The sequence below is a fragment of the Paramisgurnus dabryanus genome, chromosome 6 (assembly GCF_030506205.2).
Source record: "Paramisgurnus dabryanus chromosome 6, PD_genome_1.1, whole genome shotgun sequence".
Lineage (NCBI taxonomy): Eukaryota > Metazoa > Chordata > Actinopteri > Cypriniformes > Cobitidae > Paramisgurnus > Paramisgurnus dabryanus.
Genome location: NC_133342.1, coordinates 4,148,388 through 4,166,017, shown reverse-complemented (window position 1 = coordinate 4,166,017; position 17,630 = coordinate 4,148,388). Strand labels below are relative to the sequence as shown.

Below are 17,630 nucleotides of genomic sequence, written 5' to 3'. Positions count from 1 at the left end.
TAGAGTATAAATAATTTATAATTCTTCATATTCTTACCCCCTTATTACCCCAAACTTAAAATATTATTCCCTTATACCTACAAGTACGTACTGAAGAGGTACCCTGTTGTTACAAATAGGTACGCTGTAAATTCGGTTTAATTACGCGGTACTTTGCGGGTCGTAAAATAAAGTGTTACCAAATATGCTCTTTTAAACCACAACTTTTCGTCTAGATCCGGTTGTGATGCGTCAGTGTGACCCCACGCAATACGTCATGACGTCAAGAGGTCGCAGAGGACGAATGCGAAACTCCGCCCCAGTGTTTACAAGTGTGTTGAAAGAGGACCGTTCCTACGTTGTTGTATGTCAACTGATACTAATTAATCTCTTTGTGTCAGTTTATTGTTTACAATGGTCCCCAAATGTGCATTTTATATATGTAACACGTGACCTCCCTACGTCACTACGCATTTACGTTAGGTCACGCTGGACCGGACCTAGACGAAAAGTTGTGGTTTAAAAGAGCATATTTTTTATTTTTCTTGTCAAAAATGACAATTGTTTCGCTAGATAAGACCCTTATGCCTCGTTTGGGATCGTTTATAATCCTTTGAAACTCCGTTGAAAAAAACTGTTAAGTGGTGAGTAAATTATCTGGATATTTCTTTTAAGAAAATGGACTATTCCTTTAAGTTACTGCACCTTTTTACCCTGGTTTTCGGTTAAATAAAGTATTCTATCTTTGGATGACCCAGTCTCGTTGTCCTATGCAAACTTGTCTTTAACAATGTCTGCCCTTCTCGAGACGGGAACTTTATCTCTGCCCAGCTCTGCGCCCACATTAACGTCCAAAAAGAGCGCATTCCCCATAGCCTAAAGGTTCAGTCCTTAACGGGCAAACCCGTTAATTGATCATCTGTCCAACATCGCACCAGTGAAATCACGCTGACAGTGGGAGTCCTAAACCAGGAAAAAATCTAATTTGTGGTCCTGGAGAATTAAACTGTTGATGTGATCCTAGGAAGACCCTGGCTTATCAAACACCATCGGGAGCTCTCTTGGGACACTGTTGAAGTAAAACGCCCGATTTACGCAGTGCATATAACCTGATACGGATCCGCAAAGGAGATGAGTGGAAAATAGCTTTTGTGACCCCTACTGGCCTCTGGGAATATTTGGTCATGCCGTATGGATTGGTCAACGCCCCCTCAGTCTTCCAGTCTTTGTGTGTCCAATCCAATAGAGTGAGAAGGATACAATCCCTGAAACTCAGAATGTTCTGCTGAGTCCTAAAGGTAACAAGTATGTTCCTTTACATCATTGTACACTATTATTCGCAAAGGCACATAACTTTGCAGGCACTGGTCACATCCAACAAACCATCTCAGCCCTACATGGCAGAGGACATCAGAATGTTTGTGAGCGGGTGCTGGGATTGTGTCATGTCCAAACACCTCAGCATCTTACCAGTGTAAAATTTCATCCCTTACTAATCCCTCATCATCCCTGGTTACATCTAGGAGTGGACTTGGCTACAGACCTCCTGGCATCACTGGGTAACACCTGTATATTAGTGGTGGTAGATTGCTTTTCCAAAATGATAAGATTCCCTTAAGGGACAGCCCACTGCAATGGAAAGTGCAGAGTTACTGTTTCAACATGTATTTTCGCTATTATGGAATACCTGAAGATAATGTGTCTAACAAGAGGTCCCCAGTTTATTTCCAGTGTGGAAGGCGTTCATTAAGCTCCTAGATGTGACCATCGGTCTCTTTCTCCAGTAACCATCCGCAGACAAACGGCCAGACCAAACGTAAATCCAGGAGATCGGCCATTTCCTCTTAACCCTCTGCCAGTTTCTCCCGTTGGGCTGAGTATGCATAGAATTCGCTAAGCCAGCAAGCAACCGGGCTAACACCTTTTCAGTGCGTACTTGGCTACCAGCTGCCCATGTTCCCCTGGACGGACGAACCAACAGAAGTCCCTTCAGCACTGGTTTCAGGAGAGTAAGAGGGTCTGGGACTCAGCTCACCCCACCTGCAGGTGGCTGTCAGGTGCCAGCAACACCATTCAGATGTTTGTCGTGCCCCGAAACCAGCCATCAAGGTTGGGGACAAGGTATGGCTTTCAACCCAGAACATCCGCCTGCACCTACTTTGCAAGAAGCTGGGTCACAGGTTCATTGGACCGTTTGTCGTCAGTGAAGGGGATAATCCTGTAGTGTTTGAACTCTAGCTGCCCACACACTACCAGATCCATGCAGTTTTTTCATGTCTCCCAACTTAAGTTGTACCACTCACCTGTTTCTCCTTCTTCCCCCACAGAGCCTGGCGAAGAAGCCCCCCCAACCTCGGCGCCGGAGGTCTCAGCTGTCTACTCAGTCTTTGTATCCCTGTCTTAGTTGCCTTCTGTACATAACAAGCAGTGTACTTGCATGTATTTAATTGTATCTTAGTAAATTCAAGTATAATCTCTTTACTAAGTTAACATGTAGGGTACAAGAAAAAGTATCTTCTTTAATAATGTTAAATAAATAAAAAACATAGACAAACAATTTAACATACAAACATTTTTGTGATCTCTACATTTACCCCATGCTAGTGAGTAGTGAAAACATGCAACCACAGAGAGATGCCCGGAGCAGTGTGCAGCTATCCAACTGCAGCGTCATTCAGAATGCGAACAGAAAGAACACAGCCAACACTCATCATTAATTCACAATGACGGACAAATTCTTGGATATTTCAGGCACATAAATGACAAAGCTTATGGGTGAAGTAGGTGCAACAAACTTCAAATGTTACGTGCCTAGAAATTACCGTTAAGAACATAGTAGGCGGTGCGCATCAATATCTAAATTGCGACTCGATTGGCCGTAATTTGTATGCATATGTTGAAAATGATCTGAACTGAAGCTTGTGTCATATAAACGCTATGATAGGATTTATCCATGAGAATGATTTCATTCCAATGGAGGCAAAAGGTGTTAATGTAAACAGACTTTTGGTGCTGCTTGAGTTGTTAAAAATCACTCCTCAACTTGGCCATTATTGTTTTTTAATGCGGAAATGCGTTCAAGGAAATGCAATGCAAAATTTTGACCTTAGGAGCTGGGTTCTATCAGACTAATCACAGCACTGGTCTTTATAGCATTGACCTGTTGTTACAATTTCCGAGAGGTGCGTGTCAGGCTAGGCTAAAGGCTATTGTGTTCACCCAAAAATGAAAATTGCATCTTTGTGTCCCCCCATAGGTCCCTCCATTCATAGTATTTTCAACAGTATTTTCCCTCCTGTCTTTAGCCTTGTGTGAGTTTCTGTATAAGACTGACATCTTGTGGGCTTGTTTATTATATGACTGACACACCTGTTTGCACACGTTTCATAAACACAACCAGGAAATTCTTGAGTTCAGGGAAATTGAAACTAAACTGATTTCAGGCTGTTGTTGTTTTCGGCTTTCTGTCTGTTTGTACATACGGTAAAATGGCAGAAGCCAGTATTTCAGTGGCTCAGGATCAGTTCATCTGTTCAATCTGTCTGGATCTACTGAAGAATCCTGTGACCATTCCCTGTGGACACAGTTACTGTATGAGCTGTATTACAGACTGCTGGGATCAGGATGATCAGAAGAGAGACTACAGCTGCCCTCAGTGCAGACAGACCTTCACTACAAGACCTGTTTTAAATAAGAATGTGGTGTTTGCTCAGATTGTGGAGATACTGAAGAAGACAAGACTCCAGATTGATCAACCTTCTCCCAGTTATGCTGGACCTGGAGATGTGAAGTGTGACGTCTGTACTGAGAGAAAATACAAAGCTGTCAAGTCCTGTTGGGTGTGTCTGAATTCTTACTGTCAAAATCATCTTGAACAACATGAAGAACTTTACTCAGGAAAGAGACACAAAGTGACAGATGCCACTGGACGACTTCAGCAGATGATCTGCCCTCAACATGAGAAACTTCTAGAGATTTACTGTAAAACTGATCAACTCTGTATATGTCTTCTGTGTATGGTGGGAAAGCACAAAAATCATGATACTATATCAGCTGAAGAAGAGAGAACTGAGAAACAGGTAAGAGATCAAAGCAATGAATGATTTTTAATTATACAACAGTTCTTTCTGGTTCTCGAATCTGATTGGCTAAGAGCTTTTCACAGCCATGCAATATTGTTCTGATAACACCATAGTAGTAACCACTTCACCTATTGTATCATTCAGCCACCTACTGGTCATTTTAGAATTAGCAAGGGAGGCTGCCTTAAATACTTGAGTCATTCGCTCACATGACATACTAGGGATGGGCAATAATTTGCATGCGATATCATGCGCATCTCGTCAGTTAAGTCGGTTTCTTGATTAGTAGTAAATCACCATCACCTGCTATTCAGATGGACTACACCAATCTGTAGTTCACTGACAAGCTGGGCCAAATTGCATACATATTGCAGGTTATATGTCCGCGATAATTAATGCGAAATTGCCCCGATTGTCAGTGAACTATGGCTTTGTGTAGTAAGTGATGGCAATTTAATTCTAATCAAGAAACCGGCTTTACTGACGAAATGCGCAATGACAATCACATGCAAACTATCACACATCCCTATGACATACAGTATGGAAAAGCTGCCACCAGAGTGAATGGTCACACACACATTAAACACTTTCTGTGTGTCTCAATAAGTTCCCTAGCTCGTGAATCAGTCAGAAGTAATTATCCCTGTGCCTGGATGCTGAGTTCAGCATGATTTTCTAACTAGTTAAGTCACAGATGTTTTTACACTGCTTGACTATCTAGGTTAGCGTTCAGTCGCTGCTGTTTCAGATGTCATGATGGATTGGCGACAGAGGGTTTCACACTGCATGACTTTACCCTAAGAAGAATCCTTGACAACTTTGTTCTGGTCCGCAAACTACGTCTCAGAACCAAACGCACGCGAGAAGTGAGGCGAAGAATACAACAGGAGGTGACGTGCAAGACCGGAATTCTCACATGAGACTGGGATTATTATTAAAAATGGTAGCCCGCAAGAAGATTGCCATACAAATTGCATTTGCGCTCATTTGCAGCAGAAAGAAGAAAAAGAAATAAAGATTATGAAGGAGGAAATGATTGGGAAGACTCCTCCTTGAATTTCCAGCTGTCCTGTATGTTGCTCTCTCATTGGCTGTAGGTCATCGTTAATGTTATTTTCAGTCAAAACACATTTCAAACGGCATGACTTGTCTGCGATTCTCTCAGATCATGTATTTGATAATTCACACTGTGTGATTGTCACTCGCATGCACAAGCATCGATTTGCCTGTGATTTCGGGCATTTGTCTGTGATTTCTTAAAACCTGTCAACGAGTCAAAATCAGGGCTAAGGTAAGCATACTGTCTCTGATTGGGACACTTGATCATTTATTTTCACGTGACGTGACTATTAAAATACGTTGTGAGATATCACCACTGATATTTATAAGCATCATGCAGAAACATCTCTCTGATTTTTTTTAAAAGCTGGTTACAATATAAAACACTTCATTATTCTGTGTTATGCAGTACTGACAAGAACAAAGTCCAGTAATAAAGTGAGTGGTCGTACCGTGTTAAGATTAAATTAAAAGTAAGTCTATAAATATAGCTTTATTAACTTTTACCTTGCGCCAAAAAAATAACAACACAAAATACATTAATTATTAATATGAATAACAAACAAGTAATAATTTCTTGACACCAAATACTGCAGGTATAATCTCATTTTTTACCATCAAACACATATACATCAAAGCCAATATGTAGCCTGGTGGTGGTCTGCGGGGAAGGCGAACACTGACATCTGTTGGCGGGTCTGGGTCTCATGTCCGAATCAAAAGTTCAAATAGGCGCTATCTTTACTAATTGACTGCAGATTTGAATATTATACATATATACTTACCTGAACTAATCTTAAAACTACACTTTGTGACTAAGAAACGTTAATTTTAAGAAACAGCTATTCCTTCTATTGAGTTACGACATTCAAAACAAACAGCCGAAAGGGTTACCACTATTCTGAGCTTCAAATCTGTGGAAGAAGAAAGTAAATTCACTCTAATGTACATTTTTAAAGTAGGATTTTCCCCATCTAGTGGTGAAATTGTATTTTGCATTCAAACGAATAGTGCTCTCTAGCGCCTCGCTTTTCCAAATGCGTGTTGCAACTACGGTAGCCATTATGTACTCCTTGTCCATTTCAGCTGGTTCACATGTTCTGAACAAAAACGCGTTGTGGAAACGAATTGCGGTAGGCTGGTGCTTTTTGTCCCTCTGTGCTATTTACAGTTTTTCAATATGGCGGAACGACATGGAACCCTTCTTGGACTTACCCGTTCAATGTAAATAAAGAGAAGAAATTCTAAGCTGTAACGGTGGCAGTTTAAAAAAAAACATAATTAACAAAAAATGTAATTTAAGTGTCTGAGGCAAGAATCGAACCCTGCGTGAGAGGCAGAGCTACTGTCCACTACACCAGGGAATTGCGATTGAAAACAGCAACTTTTAATATATTTGTTTAGGCGCCAGACAGTTTTTAAATCTGTCAAATTTTATAAAGTAAACCCAGGATAACTTGAATATACCACTCTTTACATACATAAAGCAAAAAACACCAATCTTTCAATTTTTCCTCTTCACAATTTTAATTAGTAGACAACGTCAAACAACAGAACAGTGAAGTAAACTTCACACACATTGACATTGGCAATAAATACCAAATTGAGAGAAATATAAAAAAATACCAGTTTGTTGATCACACAGGTAATCATAAAAGAAAAACATAAGGACAAAATCAAAATACAAAGGCTCAGTAACTGCGTTAAATAAATAACTAAATAAATGTATGTATGCGTTTGTGAGGATGTGTGCACAATGTGGTGTAAGAGAATGTTTTGGGCCAAAATGTTTAACTCACTGAACCGAAGAGAGCAGGTAGGAAGAACTGTGTGAGAACAGCGATGAACTTTCCCAACTTTAGACACTGATGGTACACTTTGTAAACTTCACAAAGACAGCATGCACGGATGCATCAGGGAAAAATGGTAAACTCGCACAAGGAACTCACAGACGACTTCATTCCTGACATGCTTTCGGGTTCTCTCACGTGACCACACACAAACTATGACCTCCTCCGCATGACATGAGCTTTGGCTTTATAGTTGCATGGTTAATTACTAACACACACCTCTAATTACTAGAGGTAAGTAACACACAAATACACACACAGAGCTTTTCCATTCCTCCACACTCTCCCTTCCTTGCTGAAACAACCCATGGTTGTTTAAAGAGCTCAGAAACCTAGGAAATCTTCTTCATCTGAAGTCTCCTGGAAAAGATCCTGAAGTCGGATTCTCTCTTGGCTTACGAGTTCTTCAGCAGTGGCATAGCACATTTTAAGATTGCACACATGAGCGGTGCGCACATCTTCTCCTGTTGCTTCTAGTGTTATGCGGTAATTTAAAGGTCCGAGTTGTTTTAACACGATATGGTCCTCTCCATTTTTGAGCTAACTTAGCACTGAAACATGGTAAACTCGCACAAGGAACTCACAGAAGCCTTCATTCCTGACATGCTTTCGGGTTCTCTCATGTGACCACATGTCCCGGAGTGACTAAAAGAAAAAGGGGCGGAACTAAAAATGGCAAAGAATAGTTCCGCCCGGATGATGGTCCATGGAACACCCTGTCACTTCCTGCAACTCCGGGCAACCAGATTTGGGGCTTTAATGCGTGCAGGTGCGCAAACGAACGTGGCGATTGGTGATTGGGTGATTCTATGGAGAGGTGGAGTATAAAGAGAGCTGTGGAGGAACAGGAAGTGCGGTTGTTATTCCGGACGAGACTGGAGGTGAGACGGAGCGACTAGTGGGCTGAGAGAGAGAAACGTAGCTGAGGATATTGTGGATTTGGCAGCACACACACGGAAGATTGGATCAATGGAAGACTGAGTTGAGTATTTAAAACGCTCTTGTTGTGGCTTTGTGTTTACATCCACTGCTTGCTTTGCAATAACCGTGTACATCGAAGAAGTCTCTGTGGGATGTATTAGAGGGAACAAAGGAGAGTGAGAAGAGCGTCTGGAGGGAGAAGGAAAGCATCGTGTGCCAATAACTCAGTGGGTATGCATAGTTTGCTGTCGTGTTAGTACCTCTGTTATTAACATTGTGTGCCAGTACGTTCCTTGCTAGCGTGTACAGTTGTTGCGGCCCCACCGGTGGAAAGAAGCACTGCTGTCTATTTGTTCAGGATCAACTCATAGCCCAACGTGGTGGTGTGACCCTAATTTCACAGTGAGTGTGTGGAGTGCCGTGGGTGAGTATGTCTGTTTGATGTGTATACACTTAAGAGGATTGTAGTGTGGTGCCGTGTAAATGTTGTCAGCACTCGCCCCCTAGGCTGAAGAGGAGAACCCTGGATGAAGGGGAGTGAGCTGGTGTCGGTGGACGACTGAGACTTTCATACATACCCGGACGGCGACTCGTAATCCCTTCCCCTATCTGGTGGCGACGGGAAATCTGTAAGAAGAGAGGAGTTGCTGTGAGTAGTGTGTGGAGTACTGAAGGAGTAGGAACTCAGATCGGCTGCTGTGTGGAAAAGTGGATGTGCTGAATTGTGTATGCTCATACGCTGTTGAGTGTTTACAGATGCCCGCCCCGTCTAGATCTCTGGTCACTCTGTGGAAGAGAGGAGAGGGAAGCGATAGGCCGACTCGTACAGTACACCCCTGGTGTGGTGCTACAATTCTTACTACCCACCGCTTGAGATCTTATCTGCGGCCGTGCTAGGCCCTACGTGCAGCAGCCCTGTCCTGTACTTCCACCTGCTCTCGTGTGCTGATTCCAGTGGTGATGTATCTTTCCTTACCTGCTCACTGAAGTATCCTATTGTTAAAGAAGCTTTATGTGTGTGTTTGCTGCCAGCCTGTAGGTTCCTTGCCTACCTACTGTACACCCAAAGCCAAGAGCCCAGTGTACTTACCTCACCCATTCACTGCATTGCCCAAAGCCAAGAGCCCAGTGTACTTACCTCGTCCATTCACTGTATTGCCCAAAGCCAAGAGCCCAGTATACTTGCCTCGCCCATTCACTGCATTGCCCAAAGCCAAGAGCCCAGTGTACTTACCTTGCCTACCTACCGTACGCCCAAAACCAAGAGCCCAGTGTACTTACCTCGTTCATTCACTGTATTGCCCAAAGCCAAGAGCCCAGTATACTTACCTCGTCCATTCACTGTATTGCCCAAAGCCAAGAGCCCAGTGTACTTACCTTGCCTACTACCGTACCCCCAAAACCAAGAGCCCAGTGTACTTACCTCGTTCATTCACTGTATTGCCCAAAGCCAAGAGCCCAGTGTACTTACCTTGCCTACTACCGTACGCCCAAAACCAAGAGCCCAGTATACTTACCTCATCCATTCACTGTATTGCCCAGAGCCAAGAGTCCAGTGTACTTACCTTGCCTACCTATTGTACGCCCAAAGCCAAGAGCCCAGTGTACTTACCTCGTCCATTCACTGTATTGCCCAAAGCCAAGAGCCCAGTATACTTACCTCGTCCATTCACTGCATTGCCCAAAGCCAAGAGCCCAGTGTACTTACCTTGCCTACCTACTGTATGCCCAAAGCCAAGAGCCCAGTGTACTTACCTCGTCCATTCCCTGTATTGCCCAAAGCCAAGAGCCCAGTATACTTACCCCGCTCATCTACTGTATTGCCCAAAGCAAAGAGCTCAGTGCACCTACCTTGCCCATTCCCTGTGTTGGCCAAAGCCAAGAGCCCTGTGTACATACCTTGTCCATTCACGGCATTGCCCAAAGCTCAGAGTCCAACGTACATACCTTGTCCATTCGCTGTACTGCCCAAAGTCAAGAGCCCAGTGCACTTACCTTGCCCATCTACTGTATTGCCTAAGGCCAAGAGCCCAGTGTACTTACCTCCTATATTTACCTGCTTGTCCAAGTCCAGAGCCCAGTGTGTCGACCCTATATACTCGCTTACACGTTCGGAGCCAAGTGCCAACGTACCTACCCTGCATAATTCACCTGGACGTCTGGAGGCTGAACGCCTAACCTATCTTACTTCTTTATAGTACCTGAATACTCACCTGTGTACGTTCTAGGCCTCCATAGCCTGACCTCTGGGACACCCAAGGACTCTCTGGACGCCTCAGCTGGACGGCCATGTGCTACCTATCTGTTGAGATTGCCAAGTTCAGGTATTAGCCCCCTCCCCTACTTATCTTTGTACTTACCTGTGTTCACTCCTTCTGCCCAGGAACAGGAAGTGGAGAAATTTGGCTGAATCATGCTGGAGATACGAAGGACTAGATTAGGAATATACACCGTCAAGTCACAGGTGGACGCATCTGAAGAAGTGGATAGAGTGATTTACCTCCCAGTCCCCGTGAGAGTATGAGGCGACTCTGTGCCCACGCTCTCCCTGGCTCGGAGAGTTACAGTTTTAAAGCCCCCCTTTCCCCGCCCCCATTATTTTTAAATAATTTAACAAAGTTTGTTTTAAATTGTACTTACTTTCTCGTGGGTCTGGTCATTGGGGTAACTTTGGGACCTCCTTGAGGTGGAAATTAGGGAGGGGCGAGACCCACGACATTGGTGGTCCGCTCCGACCTGTGACACACACACGAACTATGACCTCCTCCACATGACACGAGCTTTGGCTTTATAGTTGCATGGTTAATTACTAACACACACCTCCAATTACTCGGGGTTAGTAACACACAAATATACACACAGAGCTTTCCCATTCCACCACAAAGGTTACAAAGAAAAGTCAGATAATTTGCAGTGGTCATTTGACACCAATGAGAACATATTTATGAATTGATTTTAACTAATAAAATGCTTAAAAAACTACACATTGTCCCTTTAATTGTTTTCCACATTCAATAGAAAGAACTGAAGGAGACGCATAGAAAATACCAGCAGAGAATCCAGGAGAGCCAGAAGAAGCTTCAGGAGCTGAGAGATGCTGTGGAGACTCATAAGGTGAGTTTTGATCAGAAGAACAACTGCTGTCTGCTGTTTCAGATCTGTTTCAGACTCAGTTAGGACTCTCATCCAATCAGTCAGTGAGGAGTTCAGTGCTGGATGACTTTCACTGAAGTCCACTGTGGGTAACAGACTGTGTGATGTACCAGTAAGAGCTGAGTGAATGCTGCTGATTCTAATGCTCCTCTCTCTGTGTGTCCTAACAGCGCTCTGCACAGACAGCAGTGGACGACACTCAGAGGATCTTTACTCAACTGATTCGATCCATTGAGAGAAGACGATCTGAGGTGACACAGCTGATCAGAGATCAGGAAAAGACTGCAGTGAGTCGAGCTAAAGGACTCATGAAGCGACTGGAGCAGGAGATTGATGATCTGAGGAGGAGAGACGCTGAGCTGGAGCAGCTTTCACACACAGATGATCACATCCATTTCCTCCAGGTAACAGAGATCTGAAAAACACAACAGTGATCTTTAGGAAGTGAAGAGCATGTTTTACTGAGATTATATTTTCTATGAAATGTTTCAGTGTCATCAGTTTATGTTTGTGTTGTTTGTCTTTGTGTTTGTGTAGAGTTTCCGGTCTCTCTCTGTTCCTCCTGGATCTACAGACTCACTCAACATCACTGTCAGCTCTCTCACCTTTTTTGATTATGTAAAAAAATCTGTGTCTCATCTGAGAGAGAAACTGGAGGATTTTTGTAGAGTAGAGATAGAAAAGATATTTAATAGAGGTAAAGCACCTATTTCTATCTACAGTATTTTATCAGCATTAATCCAGCAACAAATGCACACATCATATAATAACTATATTATATTTTTTAGAAATGCAAAATATTGCTATTTTAATTATTTTTCTGTTGATATACTGTAGTTACTTCTGAGCCCAAGACCAGGGAGCGGTTTCTAAAATGTGAGTCTCCACCAATTCACTCTATAATGATAAATCAAACTGAATGTGTGTAATGTTGGGCTGCTTACACAAAAAGCGAGAGAGAGGAGAATCCATGTGCAAGGTTGATTTATAAATCCCAGAAGGGATGGCAAACATATCCAAAGGGGCAATCCAAAAGAGTAATCCAAAAACAGGCAATGGTCAAAAACATGAACAAGAATGCAAAACAAGACATGAACCATGGAACAAGAAAAGACTATGAACGCTCGATATGCAGTGTTAAGCTGACAATACTTCGCAGTGAGATGGTCAGATTGAACCGGTTATATATGGACAAACAGAAAGTGAAATGTGACATTACATGATTTCAAAATACAAGACCTGAAACAAACTTCGATATAAAAGACCTAACAACAGAATACAAACAGAACACAAGACATAACCCTTACAATATGCAGAATAAACAGAAACAAAATTTCTATGCTTGCCCACAGTGAAACATATTTGAGATCAAAAAGCTTTTAATTTTTTTTTACATGCAAACAATGTTTCTATAAACACAAATTCAAAAATTTGGGACTTTGACAATGAATATCATGTTTACACTTCACCAACAACACACACATATGATTATGATGAATATAACAGTAAGACAAACATATTAGATTATTTCTCTAAATTATATACATTCTGTTACCTATAAAAAGTTTGATTTTAATGATTGAAATTAACATTTTCTAATTGATTTTCCTCCATCAGATTATCATCAGATCAATCTGGAACAAAACACAGCACATAAACGTCTCTGTCTGTATGAAGATAACAGAGTGATTACTTTCACTGACACAGACCAGCCGTATCCTGATCATCCATACAGATTTGATGATTATGCTCAGGTGTTGTGTAGTGAGATTGTGAGTGGACGCTTTTACTGGGAGGTTGAGTGGAGTGGTCAGGTGGGTATATCAGTGTCATATAAGAGCATCAGCAGGAAGGGAGGTTATGAGTGTGTGTTTGGACGTAATGATCAGTCCTGGAGTTTGTACTGCTCTGACTCCAGATGTTCATTCTATCACAATAGCAATCAAACTAAACTCCCTGTAGTGTCCAGATCTTCTAGAATAGGAGTTTATGTGGATCACAGTTCAGGATCTCTGTCCTTCTACAGCGTCTCTGACACAATGACCCTCATCCACAGAGTCAAGACCACATTCACTCAACCTCTTTATCCTGGGTTTTACGTTTGTCCTGGATCAGTGAAACTGTGTGATCTAACAATATAGATGATACAGAGATTGTCAAATTTGAAATTGATGAATCATACTAATCCATAGCTATGAAGTGTCAAGCATAATATTTCTAATCACTTTATTTTTATTGAGTTTCCCACGGCAAGTTTTTAGATTTTACAAGTTCATATTCCTGAACATTAATGTGTTATTGTCAGCATAAATGTATTATTTAAAGGGGACATTCCAGAAGACGTTTTTAAGATATTAAATAAATCGTTGATGTCCTCAGAGTACATATGTGAAGTTTTAGCTCAAAATACCATATAGGTAATTTATTGTGGCATGTTAAAATAATTGACAAAAAATGCACCGTTTTTGTGTATCCCTTTACATCCAAATGAGCTGCTCAGGTGCAGTGTTGGGCAAGTTACTTCCAAAGCGTAATACATTATATATTACAAATTACTGTCCTTTGAAAGTAATTAGTTACATTACAATATTACAGACTCTGAACTGTAATGAGTTACACTACTTTTGCGTTACTTTTGAGTTACTTTCTTCAAAATAACAGAAGTATGACGTGGCATTATAAAATGTTAAAATGTAGTTTATCGATGCTTATAAATCTTGAAGTTATTTCTTGAAGTTAATTTTATAAACATTTTATAGGCCTATATTATAAAATATTTTATTGTTTCATAATATCCACAGCTCACATTCTCTTAGATCTTTTTAAAACATTTAAAATAATTCCGCATAGATTTTGCAAAAGAAATCCGCAGAAATAACAAAAATAACTCCTTACACAGATTCCTTACAGCTGTACGACTATTGCAGCAATTAAAGCAGTTCAGTTTTAACTGGCAAAATTATAAAATATCTTTTATTTATTTTAGAACTTTTTTTGTTTGTTAAATTAAGGTTTTTGATACTGACCAAGCGGTTAGCGGCCGACAGCTAACGTCATGTTGACGACTTGTTTGATCAAATGAGCCTCTCAAATCAACAATTCACTTGCCTACAATAACATCTATATAATATATATATTTTCAGCATATAACAATGTTAGTTTAAATGTTTATTATCAACACACTATTTTTTTTAAAAACGGAGGGGGGCTGCTTTGTTGCTCGCAGACGGCGGGGTGCAGAAAAATAATGAATCAAAACAAAACTAAATAAACATGAAACGAAATAAACATGCAGGTTGCTTTACCTTACACATTCGCTGTGCATCAATTAAAATTCAAGGCTTTACACCGCATTTTTTACATGACTACCGAAAGAAGTCTTTTATAGATTATGTACAGTATTTAAGGTTTTTATTCAGTTCTCCATATTCCCCGATGCACTGAAGGTCCTGCTGCTGGCGGAGACACTAAACACCGTTGCAACAGGTGCATTCTAAATGTGCGTAGTGGACTCGTGCGCTAGGTTAAACGTCTTTCTTTTACAATTTATCAATGTCTCAACGTTTCTTTTAATTAAATTATTATATATAAAGGAGGAGAAGCCTAAAAAATCCAGAGGCCTGGCCGCATATCAACTGTGATGTTAAAATTGGTCCGAAACCCAACCCAATGGGCGTAAAAAGGCTGAAATGCAGGGCTCTAGTATATATTTATATCAAATTAGAATTAAAATAAAATAAAAACAAAACATTTTTGAATAAAAATTTAAACCCCTTGCTGCTCACGGTGCTTATTGGACACATATCCTTGGCTAACTTACATGATACGCGATCTGTTATTGTTGTGTCGTGGATGGTCGGGGATTTTTTATGGTTGCGGCTTGCGTCTTCAGCTTTTGAAACTCTTGATATTTCACGTTTGGACGGAACAGGAGCACAGTTTGCACAAGACTCGTGACTTACCTGATCAACATCTCTTTCCTCAAATCCGAAATATCCAAACAAAGGAGTTGGCCTGACCCTTTTTGGGAATTAAACATACCTATTTCTGCACTTTCTTCGTGTTGCTCTGCCATTATGTTCGAATGACTGTAAATCTCGTGATGCTAACGTATTTTGCACTTGCAAAGAAACACTCCGTTTACTCTGACTCCGCCAATAACAAACACTGCTTGATTCTAGACCGTGTGTTTTGTGCTTGGTCTTTGCACATTAATCGCGACGATTGTCATTAATTGATCGTGGGGCACGCATATCGTTATCATGATAAAAATACGATTAATCGTGCAGCCCTACTATAGACTAATAACATGGCAAGACACGCAACCTCTTTTCATTTCTTTTCTTCACTTTTGATTCAGATTCACAGCACAAACCTGGCATGCACTGGGTTGACACAACTTATCAAAAAGTGCTATTGGAGGATCAGGTCTCAAGGAATACAGCTCATTTCAGTACAATATAAGGATTACATGTAGACTAACATATAAAACAGACAAACAGAGGAACACTGCTTTTTGCCAAACAATGAATATAGGTTCCTATACAAAGGCTGGTAAAAACTTTAAACAGTCATGTTTAATGTACTATTTAGATAACCATGTTTAAGTCTACACTACGTTGTAGTTTTGGTTGCTGTTTGTTATAAAACTGTAGATAGCATAGTAAAAGCCTAGCAATCTATTATGTATATGGACTGTAACCATAAAAAAAAGGACTGTAACCATAGCAACGTTAACTTACCTTGTCATTGCTGGTGTGATATGGATTTTACTGGCAAGATTTCTAAAAGTCTCTTTACTTCTGAGGTTCAAGCAGCATGGGAGACCGATATAAACTTTCTGTTGCTTTTACTTAGTGCCAGGGGCGTCATGCACCAATTTTTTTTAAGGGGGCACAGTGTGCAAAGCTCACAGAAATTTGCGCATACACATACATCAAACGAATTATATTATAGAGCTTTCAGTCTTTTCCATGGCACTTACATTTCTAACATTCTAAATGCCCCTGCCATAGTGCAAAAACCTCCAAAATAAAAGTGTTGACTAACTTTCATATCAAATACTATTCAATCGGATTAATGACATATTGGCATCATATTTACATCTGAAACGGCATGTGTTCTATTTACGTTTTGTTTAATGACTTCTTTAATTCTGTCATTAATGCATTTTGCACAACAACTGCATTATCCTATGAAATTTATGTAATTTACATCCATAAAGTATATAAACAACGAAAATGCCATAAGCTATAGCCACGTGATTGATTTTAATGTTCAATAATGATTTTAAAAAATATGTTTAGATAAAATTATTAGAGGAACGGATTTTTGCATTAAATTTTACCTTATATGTTAAAGCAACACCAAAGAGTTTTTTTTACCTTAAAATAACGCTTCCAAAACAGTTTCAGTGGTTCATCCACTCTAAACAGGGTGAACAGCACTTTCACATTCGCTTTGCAGCCCTCTATCGGCCAAAACCGCACTAAAGAAGTTTCCAAACGTCGGGTAGTGGTCCTGTAGTCCGAGTGAATACTACAAAAACTTGCTTTACGGCAGACCTACAATCCAATCAGAGCCAGCTATGCCTCAGTATTTATGACAGTGGGTAATGGACAATTACACTTCTAACCTGTAGGGGGAGCAAAGAGCCAAAACTCTTTGGTGTTGCTTTAACATGTGTGATTCCGCGCCCCCGTGAACTCTGGCGAACTTTGGCGTTGTGCCAAGAAGATGAATCTAGAAATCTCTACTAATCAGTGGCGGCGTTTCACGAAAACCTAGGCTATGGTATGGCAAAAATTCTTCGTACAAGAAGGCCATTCTCAAATAACTAATCTATAAAACCACATATGTGTACATACTCCACCAACCTGTACAAAAGCATACTACGACTGCACGGATGTACACTACTGACAACAATACGGAAGCAATAAAAATGAAACAACAACAATAGAACAATAGAAATCATGATTATTTAAAATGCTTTTCAAATAATTATTAACTAAGCACAACTCCAGCAATCAGGGCCATGCACAGGGGGGTGGCCCGGTGGCTAGAGCAACTGCCCCTCTGCCCTAATCAGCTGAGGTGCCCCTCTCACCAACCGCCAACCCAGGTCAAAGTGTTTGTTACCGCTCGTCTAAAGATCCACCTTTTCTGGTAATCCACTTCGTGATTTCCCGCCCGCTACGCAGCATCTCTCACAATCTGTGTCCACTCTTTGAAGGGCGGAGACGACAGTTTGTTGTATTAACAGGTAGATTCATTACATTACCTCAGTTGTTAAGCTGCTCAATTAGTAATTTGGTAGTTTGAAGCCGAGAGAAGTCGTGTGCTATATTTATTTTTGCTTGGTTGTTTTCTCGTGATCACGACTTAATTTTCTCCTTATCTCGAGATAACAGTTGTATTTTTGTGATGTGATTAAAGCTTACAAAACAACATCATTTTTAGACAGCAAAAGCATATTTAGCTAAATTAGCATGAATGAACAAATTAGATTTTACTTGGATCAGGGATTCGCTCAAGATGAAACCTATTTGCCAATAATTGACCATTTGATGGCGCGGTGAATTTAGGG

At 40.8% G+C, this 17,630-nt stretch overlaps 1 protein-coding gene across 2 annotated transcripts; it reads left to right on the top strand.

Annotated features, from left to right (window-relative positions):
* The first annotated feature begins 578 nt into the window (after positions 1–578).
* LOC135744076 (E3 ubiquitin/ISG15 ligase TRIM25-like) lies at positions 579–13,771 on the top strand. Of its 2 annotated transcripts, XM_065262040.1 has the most exons (7): positions 579–2,100; positions 2,307–4,058; positions 10,910–11,005; positions 11,215–11,448; positions 11,582–11,741; positions 11,882–11,920; positions 12,662–13,771. In XM_065262040.1, the coding sequence occupies exons 2-7, from the start codon at positions 3,468–3,470 to the stop codon at positions 13,183–13,185; spliced, it is 1,644 nt and encodes a 547-aa protein (XP_065118112.1). In that variant the 5' UTR covers positions 579–2,100; positions 2,307–3,467; the 3' UTR covers positions 13,186–13,771. The 2 variants fall into 2 exon arrangements, with proteins under 2 accessions (XP_065118112.1, XP_065118111.1); XM_065262039.1 differs by having other exon boundaries at positions 579–4,058.
* The last annotated feature ends 3,859 nt before the right edge of the window (positions 13,772–17,630 follow it).

What these genes read in the sequence shown, in the direction of transcription:
- LOC135744076 (XM_065262040.1), top strand. Translation starts at nt 3,468, where the DNA reads ATGGCAGAAGCCAGTATTTCAGTGGCTCAGGATCAGTTCATCTGTTCA. An exon ending in ATCACATCCATTTCCTCCAG is followed by an intron (nt 11,449 to 11,581) that starts GTAACAGAGATC and finishes GTGTTTGTGTAG; the next exon opens with AGTTTCCGGTCTCTCTCTGT. An exon ending in CAGGGAGCGGTTTCTAAAAT is followed by an intron (nt 11,921 to 12,661) that starts GTGAGTCTCCAC and finishes TTCCTCCATCAG; the next exon opens with ATTATCATCAGATCAATCTG.